Source organism: Camarhynchus parvulus, chromosome 5 (genome assembly GCF_901933205.1).
Source record: "Camarhynchus parvulus chromosome 5, STF_HiC, whole genome shotgun sequence".
Classification (NCBI taxonomy): Eukaryota; Metazoa; Chordata; class Aves; order Passeriformes; family Thraupidae; genus Camarhynchus; species Camarhynchus parvulus.
Genome location: NC_044575.1, coordinates 35,379,677 through 35,398,940, shown reverse-complemented (window position 1 = coordinate 35,398,940; position 19,264 = coordinate 35,379,677). Strand labels below are relative to the sequence as shown.

The 19,264-nt window shown below is 36.0% G+C and overlaps 1 protein-coding gene across 2 annotated transcripts in view; it reads right to left on the bottom strand.

Moving 5' to 3' along the window:
* AKAP6 (A-kinase anchoring protein 6) overlaps positions 1–19,264 on the bottom strand; it is a 259,646-nt gene that overhangs the window by 166,126 nt on the left and 74,256 nt on the right. For both annotated transcript variants that reach the window (XM_030949026.1, XM_030949027.1), the window contains exons 3-4: positions 14,950–15,201; positions 9,523–11,304 (exon numbers count right to left, since the gene is read on the bottom strand). In XM_030949026.1, coding sequence (XP_030804886.1) covers positions 9,523–11,304; positions 14,950–15,201 — 2,034 coding nt within the window. The remainder of the gene's footprint in view (positions 1–9,522; positions 11,305–14,949; positions 15,202–19,264) is intronic.

The following is a 19,264-nucleotide window of genomic DNA, read 5'->3' as shown; positions in this document are numbered from 1 at the left end:
ATTTCTTTCCTCTTTGATCTCACAGTTGCTAGAAATGAACCTCGTTCCCCAAGCACGTAATTCCTTGAAAGGTACACATGATATACACACACCATGTTGCCCCTGTAGCCTGAAGTCTGAGTGAAATGATGTCAATTAAACAATGCTTCATGAAGTTCCAAAAATGCTACATTTTCACAAAGAATAAATCACAAAAGAATTAAATTAGCCAGATTTTATACCCTTACACCATAGCACAAAATTAATTCCATGGTATTTTCAGTGCCTTTTGAATAAAATTTATGTTCATTATTTTTACATAAAATTTTTAGTAAGTTAGCCTGTAAGTGACAGATAAAGAAAGCAAGCCACTATATTCTTGATATGATGGTCACAAAGCCCGGGCAAACACTGTTTATTGAGATAATATTACTCTAGTTCTCTATTTCAACATTAAATTGTTGGAATAAAATGCATAACAAAAAGTTTCTTGGAGACTACACTAGAGAAAAAATTATATTAACAAGGAGGAAATTTTCTAGCTTATGATGTATTGATTCTCCGAGTGTCTAACAACCACGTTTGTAAAGTTGTGCGGGGCTCATTCATTTGAGAAGGAAATCAAAAAGCTGTAAAATAAGTGCAGTAAGCAGTTTTGGCCTCAAGAGGGCAATATATCACCACGTCTGAAAAGTTTTCGAAAAAGAAGGAAAAAAAATTACTTTTTACTAAAATAGAACAGATGCTGTTTGCTTGTGGGCAAGTGCTAAATATATTGACCTCTGCTGTATCACTGACATGACTTAAGATATAATGACCACCATTCCTTTTCGAAATCAGAACGTTTAATTCAGCATTTCCTATTTTTCAAGGCTAATTGGTTAGAAGAGGTTAAGTCTGTCACCTCACTAGAGATATTGTAATTCTTTGACCCATGAACTTGTTTTGCAGTTAAGATTTCTGAATTTTTAAAAAGGAAAATTGTGATTGCCACTCTTTGCTAAATATGTGAACAGTAAGGAGAGATTAGGATTCACCACCTCTACTCTTTACTCCATTATTATTCCTCTGGTTTCCTCATTTAGCCTCCTGTTATGCACCCGGTTCCTGTTCACCTGCAGTCTCCAAAGACATCCTGTCACTATTAGTTCCTCCATTAACTTTTATTCATTTGCTTCCTAATTCATCAACTTTCCATTTTAGAAAGATTCTTTTTTTAGTGATCTCTAGGGGGCCTTCTTCTACACCCTCTTTAGACCCTAATTCTGAACATTTTTTATCCCCAGATCTGGACATATTTGCAGAACGAAATTTTTAAAAAATCTCGGAACTTATTTCCTCTTGTCTTATTTTTAATTGCAGAAGCTTTTCTGGTTTTTTACACAATCACTTTTTATCTCCTGGCCTTCTCTACCTCAACAAAGCTGCAAGAGATCTGAACTACAATACATGACCCTAGTTTGGACATACCTGAGACATTTTTAGTTAGCTTCTATAATTGTCTTGCAGCTAATGGTGCAACAGATGATTTTAAATTACCCTGTCTTCAGTCATATATAGCTCAGTGAGGAAACATTCATGTAGTCACATGCTGGCATCAGGAGAGAAAAAGCACTTAGTAATATTAGGTTACTGTGACTTGAACATCTACACTGTCTACTACCGAAAATCTGTCTGCTTAGTGGTTCTTCCAATGTTAGCCTGGAGAGACTCCAAACACTGGCAAAGAAAACCAGAAGCAAATCTAGTTCTCACTTGGGAAAACCTTACTTGACCTGAATGTAAGTCAGTGATCAAAATAAGTCTTTATTAACAATTTAGGAAAATTCAGATACAACCCCAGTTTGATACAGGAAGAATACCTCAGCTGTTTGTGAGGTTTTTCTCTGCTCCAAAACCTGAAGCCAAGACAAGAAAACTATTTTTTGCCCTTTTGGTTACTTTCAAAATAAATAAAGAAAAACTGCATAAGCAGACAGGCAGTCTGAAACAAGCCTCTGAGAGATAGTTTCCTGACCATATTTACCACAAATTATATTCACTCTGATGACAATGATTTGAGAGTCAGCATGATTTAATGGTTCATTCCTGATCATAAGATACTGGAAAGGATAAAGGAAAGAAAACTAGTTGCTGTCAAAATATATAAAGACACACAAGAAGAAAAAGATATGAAGAGATTTTGAAAAGTTATGCAATAATCTTATGTAAGTGGATTTGATCTTTCCTTTCAGGTTAATCCTCTCAAGACCCTTGCTCGTTTGTCTTGCTCTGATTCATCTCTAGCATGTACACATTTTAAGGCAATGATGTGTTAACAGTAGGTAGACTGGAATTTGATTTAGGTGAAAATTAGCAGCAATGTATTATTTAAAAAATTAAATATTTAGAATAGAGCACAGAGATTTCTGTATATTGTATGTTTCTGGAATATCCTGTACTTCCTCACAGAAGATATATAAAACATGAGTACCACAGAGACTAAGTATGTTATGTAACATGATGTTGTAAGCTAGACCTTAAGACATTGTGAAAGGCATATCCCTATGAATGTAAAAGGCAGTGAACATTCTCTCTCACCCCTTTGTATTTACCATTTTTAAGGGAATATTAGTACAGTAATTTCAAATGTAATAGTTTTCTGTTTCATAATGGAGGCACTTCAAGGAGCCATAAAAGCAATACAGTAAGTAGGTAACAGGACAGATCTGAAGTTATCTCAAACTCTTCACAATGAACCAACCTTCTCCCCAGCACCTATAAGACAGCAGTTACAGATGACTCAATCCTAAATAACAGAAGATCCTTCTTAAACCACCACATTCACACTGAAGTAAATTCCCAATAGCAATTTGACTGTTTTGAAAGCTTCCAAACCTGCTTCAGTGGTTTCTGCATGTCTTTCCCTGCCTTCATGAGAAAACTTTTGCACCAAACAATCACAGACAAAAGAGCTTCTGTACACTGATAGAAACAAGTATATCATAAGATCACCTTGAAGTCACCAGTGATTCATTGTCCAAATCACAGCTGTGTCCCTGTTGAATCTGGAGCCTCTGTTGGCTATCTAGGTAAGCCACCTGGCGCCCACTGCTCACCTTCCTGCCTATCCTTGGCTACAGTGAGAGCAAGCTCACCTCTTGCAGTCTTACTCTTCCATCTCTCTACCTTCAACCCTTTTACACCCTTTAGGCTAATAGCAGAGATCCACAGATCTTCAACCAATATCAAGAAAGTTTCCAGTTCACAAATAAATAATGTGGATGCTCTGAGTGTAGAGCTTGTGGCTACACTGTAGTATAGATGATTAAGACATGATTCTGGGTCATAAAGCCAATGGTCACATAAAGCTGACCTGACTGTGTAAGAATGGAAATGGAGGGCTCACAAACATTTATGCAAAAGAAGCTGCTTCTTGGTTCATCTAAGCGGCTCACAGCCATCCCTGTGGTATCTAAATATGTACAAAACAGTACAGAATTGTGAAGCTTTTGCAGTCAAAGGTCTCACATCAGATGCGAGCCAAACATTGGATATAGGCATATCCACTACCACCAGTTCTAAATGCTAGGGAAGACATACCCTCAAAGCAATGCCTAATAACTAAAATTATCTGGGAGCAGGTTTCTTTCCATTCCTTTCTCTCCCTCTCTCTTCCCCTCCCTTCCCTTCCCCCCACCACAAATTATTTGGAATGACTTGCCAAACCCTGAATGTAAAAAATCCCTGATCTAAAACTACTCACTGCCAAATCATTCTGAGGTCTTTAGAGTGGAAATTCAAACCATTCTGAACAAACATATGCTTCACAATAGATATGTTTCATTAAGGAAGCATAATTCCTGCAGTCAGTTGCAGAGTTAAAAATGCAGAATTCTCACAGCTTAGATAGAAGCTGCCTTTTTTTTTTTTTTTGAAATTGCTGGTTTCAAACATGCTCAAACTATTTCTGGTAAAGCAAATGCCAAAGAAAAGTGAATGTACTTGGCAGAGCTGTTTAAAATTCAAGCAAACTGTTAGGAACTAAGTGTTATGAAGGAACAGAGGGCTCACTGTATTTCAATATCTTCTAGCAAAGCTCTATTTGTCTGCCTAAATCTGAGAGTTCCATATGTATACAACATTATTGCTTAATAATGGTTTAACCAGCTTGAAGGCTTTTGAAGCAGGGGAGCATCATCAGACCCAAAACAGCAAAGCACAAACTTGTCTCTCAGTACAAAATGTGAAGTGACATTTTCAATTATGCTGCACCAAGCAGCAAGACTGCTGAGAAAACTGCAGAGCTGCCAAGGAATTTCTGGATCTGATACCTCTTTCACTTACTGTTTTTTATAAACTGGTCTTCAACCAAAAGGAGTATTTCAATCTAAATTGTATGAAGTATAAGTAAGATTCAGAAATGAACAGATTTTGGCAAGCATACTGTTAGGAAAACTATGAAAGGCATTTATTTTAAAGGAGCAAATATTAGAAGCACTAAGCTATCGAAAGCAAGAGGTATAAGGGGAGCACTACAACACTTCAAAAATCCTTTATCTGGTAATCCAAAAAAGCCAGGTCTGTGCCATGTTGATTATGTTTGCTTTTTTCCTCCCATTCTGACATTGCTGGTTTCAGTTCTATGTTTCTCTTTGTTGCCAGGATCAGAGTTATCAGTTCCTATTTGCTTTTCACTACCTTAGCCCCACAGCTCAAACTGCATTTGACTTCTCTCAAGTTTTTCCCTCTAATCACCTCCAAACACCTCCAAAACTTCCCGTAAAGCAATCCAGCTTCTACCTTACCTATACTGGTGTGTTTTCAGTCCACTCTCTGTCCAGAAGGAACTCTGTCCCCTGTCAATCTAAACAAATTATTTCCCCTCTGTGTCAGCTCTCCAGCCATTTTTAACAAACTGGCTCTCCACTACTCAAATGGACTTCCAGCCACATCTCCCTACCAAACTTGCTCTACCAATCCATTAAACACTTGCAGAAGTCTACCATTCAGTTACTTTTTGTGACTATTCTCTAAAAATGGAAATCTTTCCCACCCCAACAGACCAGCTATTTGCCACAGTAACAAGTTCAGATATGATATTGCATGCTCCTCTACAGGCTGCACTGATCCTTAGGTCCCCCTTAACAGGAAAGTCATTCCCATCACTACAGTTAAAACAGGGTCTTAGATCTCTGCTCTCCTGGGGCATCCTGGGCTCAGGAGGGGTAAATGGTTACAGAAGGGTGAAGGGCTCCCTGCCTGGGTCCCGGAAGGCAGTAAAATTTTTATCCATCCCTTTGCTGCAGGAACCCTGGGGCATGCTGTAACTGACAGCTGAAAAACTCATAGATCAGCATTATTTTATCTCCTTATCACATCCAGAAGGTAGGATGCTAAGACTAACTGGGCAACATAGACAAAATATGGAGTCAATGGAGTTCAGGACAAGTTTATGAAATGTGATGTACTGAAAATGTGGGATCAATCGATATCAAATTGCTTCTTGCAGAGGAAGTTCAGCTGCCTCTTTCAAAAATTGAGCCTGTGATAAAACAAGCTATAAATCTATACAACAACAACACAACAACAAAAACAATCAAGAACAACAACAAAAAAATAGCAATGTGGGCCATACAATTAACCCTGAGGCCTACAAAGCAAACACATCTTCACTTTAATGAAGTGTCTTGCAAATTGTTAGAAATGTAATTTTTAATAGTTGCCTCTGAAAACAAGTAGATGGAATTATCAGTGACCACATATTATAGCACAAGGATATCAGTATAGTCAATCTGGTATCAATTTCTGGAAAAAGAGATAAAACTGCCAGAACAAGGTCTCTTTACTGTTACTATATTTTATTCACATAAAATGATTGAAAAATATATTGCCATTAGATCAGTTCAAAATAAGTTTTTGCTCCCAATTTTTTAGTTTGCACATAAAATGGGGGGAAAACCCAATTATTAATATGATTTTAAGGAAAACAGCTTTCTCACAGAAAGCAAACCTTGAAGCATTCTCAAACTGATACTCTGAAGTTCTAGTGTCACATATGAGAAATGGCAAAGAGCCAAATTCTTATAGCAAATAACTCTATTGGCATTATCTGTGAGAATGCTGCTGTTATAGCTGTTTCCCTTTTACTGTAACAGAAACCATATAGCCTTTTCTGCATTCTAAAATTCATTTGGGGCAGCTCCTAAAAGCTAAACTAAAACAATGAGAGGAACTTTCAGCATTTGCTATCACTCATTTTCACATTTAACTCCAAAAAGCAATTTCTGAAACATAAAAGTAACAGCCTCATAAATTGTTTTGCACCCCAGAACAAAGGTGCCTATTACTAAGGGTACAAAAACGTGCCAGAGGGTTCCCTCCAGTAGAAGACAAAATATGACAAGATTATGCAATATTTATTGCAAAGCAAGAAAGTGGCCCTATGTAAAAGCAAACAGGGCTGTTGAGCAGAGTTCTATCTGTAGACAGACAGGAATATTAATGCCCATGCAAGGACATCAACCTAATTTGCAAGTATGAAGCATAACAATTTATCAGTTTCTGCCCATGACTATAATTTCTATAACTAAGAAATTATTATTTTTTAATGCTTAAGCATAATTTCAACAAATTACCTTCTGTGAATATATTACTAGATTTATACTAATTCAAAATTATTCCCATAATAATCATAATAAAATACCAAAATTTCCTTGTTTTTCCTATTACCTAGCTAAAATATTACTTTCAATGATTTTGAGGCTTCCAGTTGTTTCTATGTTGTCATAACCTCAAAATGAAAGACTAAGTTATTTTAGTTTTGTTTACATTCTTAATAAATAAAATACATCATGCTAGACATTTGCAGCAGTGCAACTGGATTGGATTGCTAATAGGAATAGGCATTCTTCTTCTGTCCTCAAAATTAAGTTCACCTTTCATATCTGACTTCTTCAGCACAAAACTGCTGCTAACAAAAGCAGTACTGAATTATTGCTGACATATATTTGTGAAATTAGGAAGCTCCTTTTTGAGTAGGATACATGTTCTTAGATAACAGAATTAACACAAGAGCCAATTTACAATAATTGAAAAAAGCAATGACACATTTTTGATTCTTGTCTTAGGGGATTGTGAAGCAGGAGATATAGTAAAAGAAAGAACTTAATTGTGATACAGGTGTGGTATTTTTCCTTAGATTCCTCTTTGTTCACAATATTTCATAGCATCTCATAAAGGAGGAATTTTCTGTTTTCTTATTAGTTATGTCATACTAAAGTATCTCAGCAAGGCATCATATTGTCACTGAGACAGGATTTACCTTGGTCAGAGCTTTTGAAAAAGTGAAAAATTGATTTTTAATTAGTCTTACAAGAAGATTTAATAACAAGTAATAATAGAAAAACTTGGGTAAATAAGCAGCTTGAGGAAAACTTATATTTCTTTAAAATAGTATAATTTTTTTAAGTATTTGAAAAATTTTCACCTGGTTGTTTTTATTCACTATTCAGGAAGCACAGTTAGTGAAATATGAAACTTATGTGCTGCTTTTAAGCTGATGGAATACTGAGCTCTCTCTTCCTAGCAGTCCTCTTTGCATCTGCTCTTCTTTCTGTTTAAAGCCCTTCTTTTACTATGAGCCAAACACACTTCATGAGATTATTTTCAAATTCCACATTAACACTTTCCAAACATTTATCACAACCAGAAACACTGAGAAATTGTAGAAAGTGCAGTGTCAGCAGCAGTCAAGTTCCTCAAGGACAAGAGCAGCAGCTGGGGTCACTAGCTAGAAGGGTTTACCCTGGCCACAGAACAGCTAACTACTCTTAATTGCTGTCACAAACTCAATCCACTCTCCAGAGGAGGTGAGGAAAGGATGGAGGGGAAGAGGGTGTTTACATCTGCAGCCATTTGTTACAGCTGATTCTTACTCCTCCACTATGGTAGGATTGAACTGCAGCTGCAAGGACTCACACAAAGACAGACGGCCCCTCAAAAGAGAATTACCTTTTCAAAAAGTTTGATAAAAATATATATGGTGATTTGAGAGTATGATACAAGAAGTCTCTCTGCCACCTGTTTCGGGCCAAAAGAAGTCAGCATCTAGTGGAAGGCACTGGTCCCTAGACACTCAACAATCCCATTCTTAAACAGGCTCTTGCAGTCTCGTTTGAAAGACAGCATCTTATGTATTCACAAGCAGCTTTGATGGGCTTTGCTGCTTTCACAGAATGAAGGGCTCTGTACCTGTCAGCTTCAGCTGGACTAATTTTCAACACTACACAGACTCAAGGACAGAAACATTTTGCACTTACTAAGTCAGTTCTTTCATCAAAGTCTGGAAGATGAGCCCCACCCATGAAGACAGAGGGAGAAGTTTGCATCATTACACGCTGCCCTTTACAGCTGACCCCTGTTGCACCCTCATTTGTTTAAGCAGAAATTTCTCTTTCTGTATTTTCTACCCCTACTTTATATTCAAATATCTCTCGCTCAACTATTTCCCTACTAGTCATAATACTTCCCATGCCTTCAAAAGTTACAGAAACTGTGCTTGGTAAGAAGAAATTTCTGGCCATATAAAACTAGTCCTATATTGCAGATATCAGATTTGGCATTTAGACCAACATAACCCTTTAACGCATGTGTTATGAATTTTAAAGCATTTTGAAATCCAATAGAGATGGAGCTTTCTTTTCTGAAAACTTAAATGCCACTGAGGATGGGCATGAAATGTTCTGAGGTGAAGAGTTCTCTGCAATGGCCAGGAAGACGAATGTCAGAAAACTGAAAGAAACATTTACTGTGAATGTAATCTAAGAATTATATTAGTGAGATGGCTAGATCTTTATTTGATTATTCATTCAAATTCACCTCACTTTCCAAAGTTTATCTTTATTCTCAAAAAGACTTCCCAGTGAAGTCCCATCTCATCTGAAGTTTAATGGAATAGTATCAATTATTGCTCTAGCATATTGCACTAATACACTGCTATTATTTAAGAAGGATTATATAAGTTAATAAAAATAAAGCAATGCTTAGTTCCACCAACACAGGAGGGAAAATAATCACTGCAAGGGAAGAGAACTAATTAAAAAGAAATGTTGCTATTATACCTAATTTGACAGGAATCAAGATTCCTATTCTTGGACTAAAGCAAATCATTTTAATGAACAAAATAGGCAGACGATATAAAGTGTAATTTCATTCAAATACAGCAAAGATCCCTGGTTCTCTAATTTTATTTTACCTTTCCTACAAAAAATACCCATGTACCCAATCCTGGCAAAGAGAAGTGCTGTTGGTAAAATACTGTTTTACCAAGTTTAAAGGCATTGATGTAAGTAAAATAATATAGGCAACTCCTATTTAGTTAAAGTTAAGTTCAGTCCATTATAATTACAATAATTGCTGCTCTTCTCTACTCCCAGCAGTCACTAGAGAAGATGATTTTCAGCATTAGAAAAAAAAAAAGCAGCCTTATCCCTGCCAGCAGCTCCATCTCCACACACAGGCTTCTCAGGAACATAGTAAAAGAATATAGGATTATTGCCTTACCTCAATTTTTTCCCATATGGTTTCATAATTCTCTTGATGTTGTATATCTTGCATCAGTTGATGAATTAAAGCTGATTTATTTGAAGGAGAAGTCTCATTCCCTGTGGGCTGAGTGGCAGCAGTCCTTTCTGACTTTTCTTCAATGTATTTTTTAATGCAAGATACAGGCATACCAAGATCTTCATCAGAGAGAATATCACTGAGAGGCCCAGATTCAATACTGTCACCTAAGGAGGATACTATATCACTTGAAGAACTTGGTGAAATTCTACCCCTTTTTTTGTGCTTTTTTGTCTGGTATGTTGGATACATTTCTGAATCTGAGTTCATTTCTGACAGCTCCCAGTCATCAATGTTTTGAATGGTTTCTCTTCTGGGCTTTTGGGGCAGCAACTTTGTCAAATTTTCAAGTTTTAAAGCTAATACTTCAGTCTGTTTGAGATGTGAAGGAAGTGCTAAATATTCATCAGATCCATACCATATCTCGTTGTCCTTAGTGGTTTTTTGAGTATAGTGTGGTGTTGAAGATAAGCTTTTATTTTTCTTCCTTCTCAGCAGAAGAGGGGATGAGCTGGAAAGCTCAGAACCAGCTGAAGAAGCACTGTTTTGGCTACACACTGGGGAGCTGAAGGGCTCAGTTTTACCTTGTGATTGCCCATTTGGATCTCTCTGGTTACAAGAATCTGAGGATGCAGAAGAATCTGTTTCTGTCTCTTCCAGCGACTTAGAGCTATGAGAAGTAATTCCGTTCTGCAGAGAACACCCTCTTTTTTTGACCTGGGTTGATGGAGCTGTTTTACACATACTTCCAGGTGTTCTGTCAGTTTTCTCTTTCTCTGGAGAATCATGAGACTTGTGCTTTGATTTTTCTTTACTGTTGTAGAAAGTACACTTTCCTAGAATTATGGGACTGTCTTTGAAGTGATTATTTATTGTGTACTCAAGATTCTTATCACTTATTGTATTTAAGCAATCATATGACTGACTAACTGCAGACAGACTGTTAGTATATGGTGGCTGTAAAGCTAGGCAAAGCTTGGACCTGTCTGGAGGATCTAACAATGAGGGTGTACTTCTACTCATTTCATTTTTAACTATTTGAGAGATTTGCCTTTTTAAATCGTTGGCTTCCATATACTCTTTAAACACATCATCTTTCAGAAACAGACCTCTTTTTGGCAATGTAGGCTGCGTAGGAGAGTCTTCATTATAGTTAAAGCAGTCTCTTATGGACCTCTTAGGTGTTGAATTTTCACAGTGAGAGTGTTTGATATTTTCACCAGTGTGCTGTGGAGGATTGCACTCTGGATTCTTTGATATGGAAACTGCTTTGCTGTTAGTAGGTAAAACACCATTTTCAGAGAAAGGTTCTTTAGAAAGAGAGGAATTTCCAGAAGGAGATGCTAGTGAAAGATCATGTGATGCTTTCTTGTCTTTGGTTTCTTCTCCATCTTCTGCTGAAAGAGGTACATGATTTTCTTTCTCCTTCAAAGCTTCATTACACTGGGAAGCAATGGAATCTGTTGCTACTGCAAGTAAACCCACACTTCTGATAAGTCCTGGAAATTCCTTATCCATCTCACTGTAGTTCCACGATTCAAATGATTTTGCTTTCCCTTGACTGGAGGTCATGTCATCCAGAGCACCAAGCAAATCCTCACTAGGACTGTAGTCAGATAATTCAAATGCAGTAATACCACAATCCAGGGACAAGTAATTTTGAGAACATTTGATGGTTAACTGTCCAGAATCATCAACTTCAGTTAAAGAGTCAAGACGATCCTGAAATACACAAAGAAATGGTTTTGGTTTTTTTTGGAATATTAATTTTCATACACAGAACACACAAAGTTATGAAAAAAAACCAATTCCTGTGTTCCACTGCCTAACATTTAGAGAAGGGTTCATCACTGACCTGCTGCTTTTTGTCCTGTAATAAGCTAACCATTCTGGAGTATTTGGGAATTAAAAATGGCAGTAAGTTGAAAAATGCTTCATTTCAGTCTGGTACAGCAAGTTACCTAAAACAGCAACTCACTTTTGTGATGGTATTTTCCTCATTTAATTCTGCTTCCAGTTTTACTTACTGTGTAGGTGGGGATTCAGAAATTCTATACAGAAGACTTGAAGCATTTCCTGTGTTGACTACATCAAACAGGAGGCAGGGTAGCTTGGGGGCTGCTGAGTGTACCAGTCTCCTTGTTAATCTTGTTTTCTCAAAAATCCATGCTGTTCTACCATCTTTCAGTTGATTGGCAGAATGTTTTTTCCAAGCATCATGCAGCAATGATGGACATTTGTTCCCATAATTATAAGATAGAGACTGCTAATTACATTTCTTTTTTTTTTTTTTTTTGGTAGCATTATCACCTGAAAATTTATTTGCCAAATATTTAGAGCACAAATGAAGAATGGCACAAGGAAAAGAAACTATAATGTTAAGCCTCCAGCCTGACATGTTCTCTTGTCAATATTTTCTCAATGGAAGTCCTTCAATCTCAGAAAAATGGACATAGCCAGAGGAGATCATCTCCAGTGGCAAATGAGATTTTAAGATCAAAGTCAAATTAATGCTTATAAATATTTTGGTCTTTTTTGAAGGATAATAAAAAATCTGATGAGATTAAGATCCAAAACTGCATGATAAAAAACATTCACAGCAAAATTATATTTAGTATACAGTGTAAAGCATATTTTCAGTAGATCTTCCAGTATACAAGACTTTTGCTTATAGAGACTACTTTAAAAAAATATCATGAAGGGGAGAAATTCATGTTCTAGCATTCTAATTTTACATGCCTAAATCAGTATACTGGTCTTTCTTACCAGGTTTGTTCTCATAATAGTTTTTTGAATCAAACTCTGAGTATCTGCAGTAGGTTTATGTCTGAATTATTCTCTGGAATAACTTGTCTCACTACACTGCCCAAATCCATAGTTTAAAGACCCATAGCATCATGCTTGAAGAAGGTGCAGTAACCATGTAATCTCTCCAAATCACAATAAACTACATGGATTTGGTCTGAACAGGAATCCTATTGATAAAGAAGGCTATTGTTTGCCAACACCCATAAAAACATACAATATCTGAGCCCTGTACTCCATCCACAGCCCCACCCTTTACTTACAGTAAAAATAGAATAAAATCCTCCAGCTACTAAAAATATTTATAGAAAAAATTTACTAGAAAAGTATCAGCCATAGTCTTGGATACTGAATGTATCTCTTCTTTAGAAAATTCTATCCAGATGTAGATCCCATGCCACAAATTTGGCATTGTCAACAGCTCAGAATTAAAAGGGGAATTTTCTATAAATCTGTCAAATTTATATATTGGAGCTGCATTTGTTAAGGAAAATAGTGACTAAACAAGGTGCATTGTCCTTCTAATATCAGGAAATTATTAGAAACTGTAAAGCCATATATAAATCAAAACCTTTCCAAGGCCCCAAAGGCCTTTATTTTTTCTGAATAATGAGCTCCATTCCTTTGTCTCTTAAAATGTGGTTATTTACATTATTAAAATTTACAATCCTATGCATTAAAACATCTTACTTGGTCATTTTCCAAGCAGCCTCTGAAATGTGTGTTCAGATGAGTTTTATTTAATGCCAGTATTATCATGCTTTTATTGTTTTTATCTCAGAAAAATATTAAATTTAATTATTTATATGGCCACCAATAGGAATGCTGTCGGTATTTTTTTTTCCTTTTCATGTAGTAATGCTTCCTTTAAAGATCCAAACACTAAAAAAACCCATGGGTAAGAGTAGATACAATTGTCTCTACATTCTATTTTATTTATTTTTTATGTTCATCAACTAAAGCCAGTATCATTATACCTCATAAAAAAGCCTGAGTACCTGAAGGTTAGAAACTGCAGAGCAATTTCTGTGGACCTATTCAAGCAATAGAGCAGAAATTTGATATAAATTTTGTATTCCTGCTATTGCTAGTCATTAAATTTATCAAATATTATTTATGTTTTAATTGGGGTGGATACAAAAAAATAATTTCAGTATATTGCATGTCATAGCACCATGTAAGCCTATCTGGCAACATGTGTTTTCCCTGCTGAAAAATAATCTTTTCTTGCTCAGTCAGTCCTTGTCTCTATAGCAGGGATGGTTTTTACAGCAGCTGTAATCAGATCCAGATGGAACATTTCCTGTTTCTTAGTATCTGAATATGCAGCTTCTTTATGTCTTGAAATTACCGTGTCCTTGTCATAAAATAATGACTCCCCACTGACTCACAAACCTGGGTATAAAGACAAGAGTAGATTTCCTTCAGCCCTGCCAGCATTTTATCAGCAAGGGCAAAGCAGAAACTGAACCTGAAAGAGCCAGGTATGTACACATCATGAGGAGGAGGTGTGGAAGGTGGGCCTGGGCATCTCTGAGCATTGATTTCTGGACTACCGCCTTCGTTGTGCCAAAGAAAAATATAAAACCCAACATGGAGCAGAGAATTATTTACATTCTCTTTGAACTTGAGTGATATGAAACTCAGGACATGTCTAGGGGACTTCTGACTTCCTCTGTAACACAGGTCACAGAATTCACGTCACTGATCTAGAGGTCTGTTTCTGTAAACGCGCATAACCATTACAAAAGCATTTTATCTTAATCTTAGGACCATCAAATGAAAAATCTTCAACATGCTATCTATTAGCCATTAATTACCCTATCAAAAATGTCCATCTTCTTTAAGTTTAAAAAAGTAGGCCAGTAGTGTCCTTCTAATTAAGTAAATATAGTAATGATAAATTGAAAGGAAAAGGCATTTTAGTTAAAGGAACTCAGCTTTACAAAACATTTACAGGTATGTAAATTTGGCATACAGTCAGAGTAAACAGTGTACAATTCTTGCATCACTGTTTCTCAGAAAAAAATGCATGACTGCTTAAAGGCATAATGCAGAATTGCCACTCAAATAAAGACCATCATCTTGCTATAGGGGAATGTTGACCTAGGCTGGAAAGTTTTGGAAACATTTTGTAAGTTTCACATTTGTGTACTGAGAAAGAAAATGTCTAAACTTTCACTGAAGAAATCACAGCACACTGAAATTAACTTTTGAAATGGCTGTAAACCTTAAATACCTAAGTGACCAGATGAACCACTTTGGAACAGATGCACCTCTGTAAGTCTTTCAAATCCTTTCTGTAAAATATTTCAATCAAGAGAAAACATTACTAGAAAACATTGCCACTAGTATGACATTTCTGAAAGTTGATCTTAATTTGTACTAATTTGGTTCAAAAGAACAGGTATCAGCTATTTTTTTTAAATTAAAACCAATTTAGCAAAATATCTAGAAGTAAGTCATCTTTAAAACTATCATCCTAGCAATTTTAAATGTGCAAGAGGGATGAGGTGCTTGGAACACAGATAAAACCCTTCAAATTGGATTTAGTTACTGTACCTCCTTAGTCTCTTCAGAAAATGCTTGCAGAATATCAGTCTGCCTGGTGTAGTTTCCATTGGCATCCTGTAGCCCCTGGAGAATCCGTTCTCTCAGAACCAGGACAGAAACACGGAGCTGGTGCCAGAGCAGTTGCACGGTATGGATATCGACTATCACATTGACAGAGTAAGACAGAAGCTTCAGGGAAAACTCAGTCTCTAGCAGAGCATGAATTTGTTCAACATGATCAGATATATCTTCACAAATATCCTGTAATGGAAAAATAAAGTAGATATTTAGCTAAGGGCATGGTTCTTTCATGGATCAGATCTACTTTTCATGTACTTTTAATTAAATGCAGAATAGATTTTTTCATAGAGGAAATACACTGTAATTAATACATCCAGACTTTTTTTTCCTTTTTTTTTTATTCATGGCAATGCTACAGCAAATGAACCAGCAGCTGTCCTGTTTGGCAGTACTGCTCAGTAAGTGCAGAGACAACACAAAATAAAGAAGGATGGCACAACAAGATCACATGAATCACAAGCAGAAAATTAATACCATAAAGTGACATCCTAGAAGACAGCAATAGCAATGAAAGTGGTGAGATTGCCAGGAGCTATCTCCCTCTCTGCTACACACACACACATACCCACCAGTTAAAATGCAAAGAATCTGGTCTGTGCCATCATCAAAAATTTCATTTGGACAGAATTTAAATCTAACCTCTATCACCAAGAAGGACAAAACTCTGGGATCGACTCAATGGGAATAAGCTATTTCTGCTGCCCATTCCTGTCTGTGGTAGTGACAGGACACTGATTTTTGCATTGCCTTGCTCTGGGCACAAAACTGAACACAAGACGGGGACAAAAGGAGAAAGAGAGACAAAAGAGAAGCTGGAAACAGCTGTGTTGAGAAAGGAGAAAGAAAATATCAGTTACCAGGTAATAAAGCTAAACTTTTGATGGGATGGTGTCCTCCAAATTTAAAACTAATGTTACAGATTATAAAAGTTGTGTTGCATACGGAGTAAAATAATTTCAATCTACTCTTAATTTTCTTTGTTGAAGGACAAATCACAATGCTAAAGAACATTTGGGCATATGTTATTGAGCAAACCACTCTATAACACTTTTGTTTGAAAACTATGTGTAAAAAGTATGTTATATGCAAGTAAGAAAATGTGACTAAAACATTGAAAAAAATTGGCACTGGATTCTAGAAGTTTTTTCCAACATCTCCGGCAGTGACTTAAAGTGAGTAAGATTAAGGTGACTTAATAACATATTTAAATCAAAGACCTACTTATTAAAAAAATATTAATTTAATTCAAACCTTCTGAAATCTCCTTTATATACATGTAAATAAAAGTGAAAACAATCATAATTTTGCATTTCAAATTTGCTATTGAAACAATACTATCAAACAATTGCAATGAAATCTTATGTCTCTGATGACTGGGGTTTTGTATGGCAGTAGCATAACAGGAAAATCAGAAAGCATGATTATTTCTAAATTAATAATACACAACAGTATTTTCTTTAAGTTCAGATTTGGCATCTTGAGAATGAAAGTAAAGACAAAGTATTTAATATGTAATTGCATGTATGTAACAAATTAAGCCAAAATCAAATCTCTAGATAATACTAAATAATTTGTGCAACAGATAGTACAATATTAGCTGTTATCAGGTGCCATTGGCAGGAACTCATTTTAATAAAACACTGACAGTTACATCAGGTCCTCTGCAGGAGTAGTTCTCAGAAATGCCAGATGAGCACAAAACTTTGGGGTTTCAATGAGGAGATCATTGCAGATGCATTGAGGGAAAGGCAGTATCTCTTCCCCTGTACCCTCAGTCGTTGTTGTAACAAGCAGCATCTCTGTTTGCAGGTACAACACACACAGCCTCACCTACCAACGTGCAGTGCTGCAAGTGCTCAGGGCTTCCAATATCCACACACTTCTGGGTGAGCAAATGGACACTAGTTACCAGATTAGTGTGCTCATCTATGCTACAAACATGCAGACAGAGCTAAAACTCTCTGAGCTTTGGAAAAAGATCATATTTTCCATTTAGCCAACTACAACTGATACTCAACTGAAAAGCACAGCTGTAATTGTATGTTGTTTAAAATGTTTTAAAGAATATTTCTAATTAATTAGTTTAACTCAATTTGCATTTACTTCTTCAAGAGTGTTAATGTTTTTTTTCCTCTTGGCCATAAAGAAGTTTAATTTTCATTTCAGTGATTAAAAAATAGATTGTGTCCAGTAACTGTAATTTTGTAAATTAGACACAGTCTACAGAAAAGTACTTAATTGACCTCCATTTAGACTATTTATGTGAGCAAGCTTAAGGATGTGCCGGACTCCAAAACAAGTTTTTAATATTTTCAAGCTTCACACATACAGTTACATGCTGAATTCAACTACCATATGAATTCTCAAAGTGGTTGAAAGCAGAAAGCCATAAGAAGAAAAAACTAACAATGAACAAGTGTCTTCTGACAAATGTTTGATAATGTACTGAAAATACTGGCTAATGCATCTAGGTAATACTCTAAATCAAGAATTCAGACCCACACTTGAGACAAGTTTTCTCTTGATGCCCCATTATGCTAGCTACAAAAGCATCTCAGGCTTCTAAAGTAGACAAACTTTCCACAAAAAGCCAACTTTGTACTGAAATGCAATCCCAGCACCACTTGGGGTTTGAAAGAAGCAGATATTCAACATATGCTGTTAATTTTTGCATGGCTTGCTAGAAGTTGCTCATTTTTCCTCAAAAAGCAAAGTCTACTTATTTACAGATTACTGTGGCACACAGCAACAGCCAAGTGCTTTATGTACTAACAAGGTAATTAACAGCTCCTTACAGCTTCAGTAACATGGAGAGAACCTAAGCCCAAACTTGGTCACATCCAAAATAACATTCTCTGATCTTATCATATAAGACTACCATGTCACTAACACAAAGCATCAGCTCTTAAAGGATTTAGGTTATAGACAGTATGGGTGGCTTACATAAAGCTTATAAAAAATGAATTTTGGGCCCTACTGATACCCCCTTTCCTTAATTTTAACTGTCATATGATGGTGTGAAGGTGAAGGCTGTGCCAATGACAGAATAACTGTGTAAAAATGCTAGCCTTCAGAAGAAAATCATTACAAAGAAATGCTAACTTTTGCCATGTAAGTTAATGCTGATTAGTGTTCAGCAGAACAGCATTAATAAATCTGCATCCTATTTACTTGCATCTTTTCTCTACACTTGACTGGCACAAATCAAGCATATCAAGAGGAAACAATACAAATGCCAAATCCAGCTGACATTTTCTAGTTACACTTTTTACCGTACCTGATGTCTACATTTACATATTATTCAGTAAAATTAAATAATTACAAATAGCACAGCTTTGAATTTAATATTTTTTCATAATAATTCACACAGTTCAAATAGTGTACAAAAAAAAGTCATGTAAAAGTTATGTAAATTGATGATTTTATTGAGGCTCAGTATCAAGACCTGGTGCAACATGGTTTCATTCTCCTCATTCTTCCTAACTCCTTGTAGGTGACAGCATTGGATAGAGCAAAACCAGCAGAACACTGTTTTGTGCCTTTCTACACTTTGTATTTATAAATAAAGAACAGCAGTGTCACAAGATAGTACCTAAAGGCTGCCATGAGTGCCACTTGCTCTTATGAGAAGTGGCAGATAGATAAAATAAATCATGCACTTTTAAGTAATAATCTATTGGCATCTTTTTGTAAATAAGCATAGTTCCATGCCAACAGTAATAATATAAAGCCTATACATATATGGACAAACTCTTCCCCATTTTAATAGTATATAGTTTCATATCATAATAGTATAATATAATTTAATTTTTAGATAATATAATTAGATTTTTAGAAAGTACCATTGCCTAAACAATTTTTATAATCATTAATCTCACATGTCAGCTAGGCTTTTTTCATTTTTACACTGTTTCACAGCGATATTAAGGTAAAGATTTTTTCATCGTCTCATAGGCTTTCCTGTAACACTGACTGTGGAATTTCTCAGGCTACAGGGGTTGTACCCCATTTGGCTGCCAACTGCCCACTTCACTCAGTCTTCCAGACAGCTGATCCTGTAATCTGCAGCTGCTGAATCCTTCAGCCTGCTCATAGCCCTCCATGTCAACTAAAATAACCTGAATCACAAACACTGCAGTAGATGAAGAAAAAGAGCATAAACAAGAGTCAAGAGTCAATGAAAACCACCTTGATGTTGACTTTAGAAGTTTCTTCTCTCTGGTCCCTAAGAAATTGTAATAAG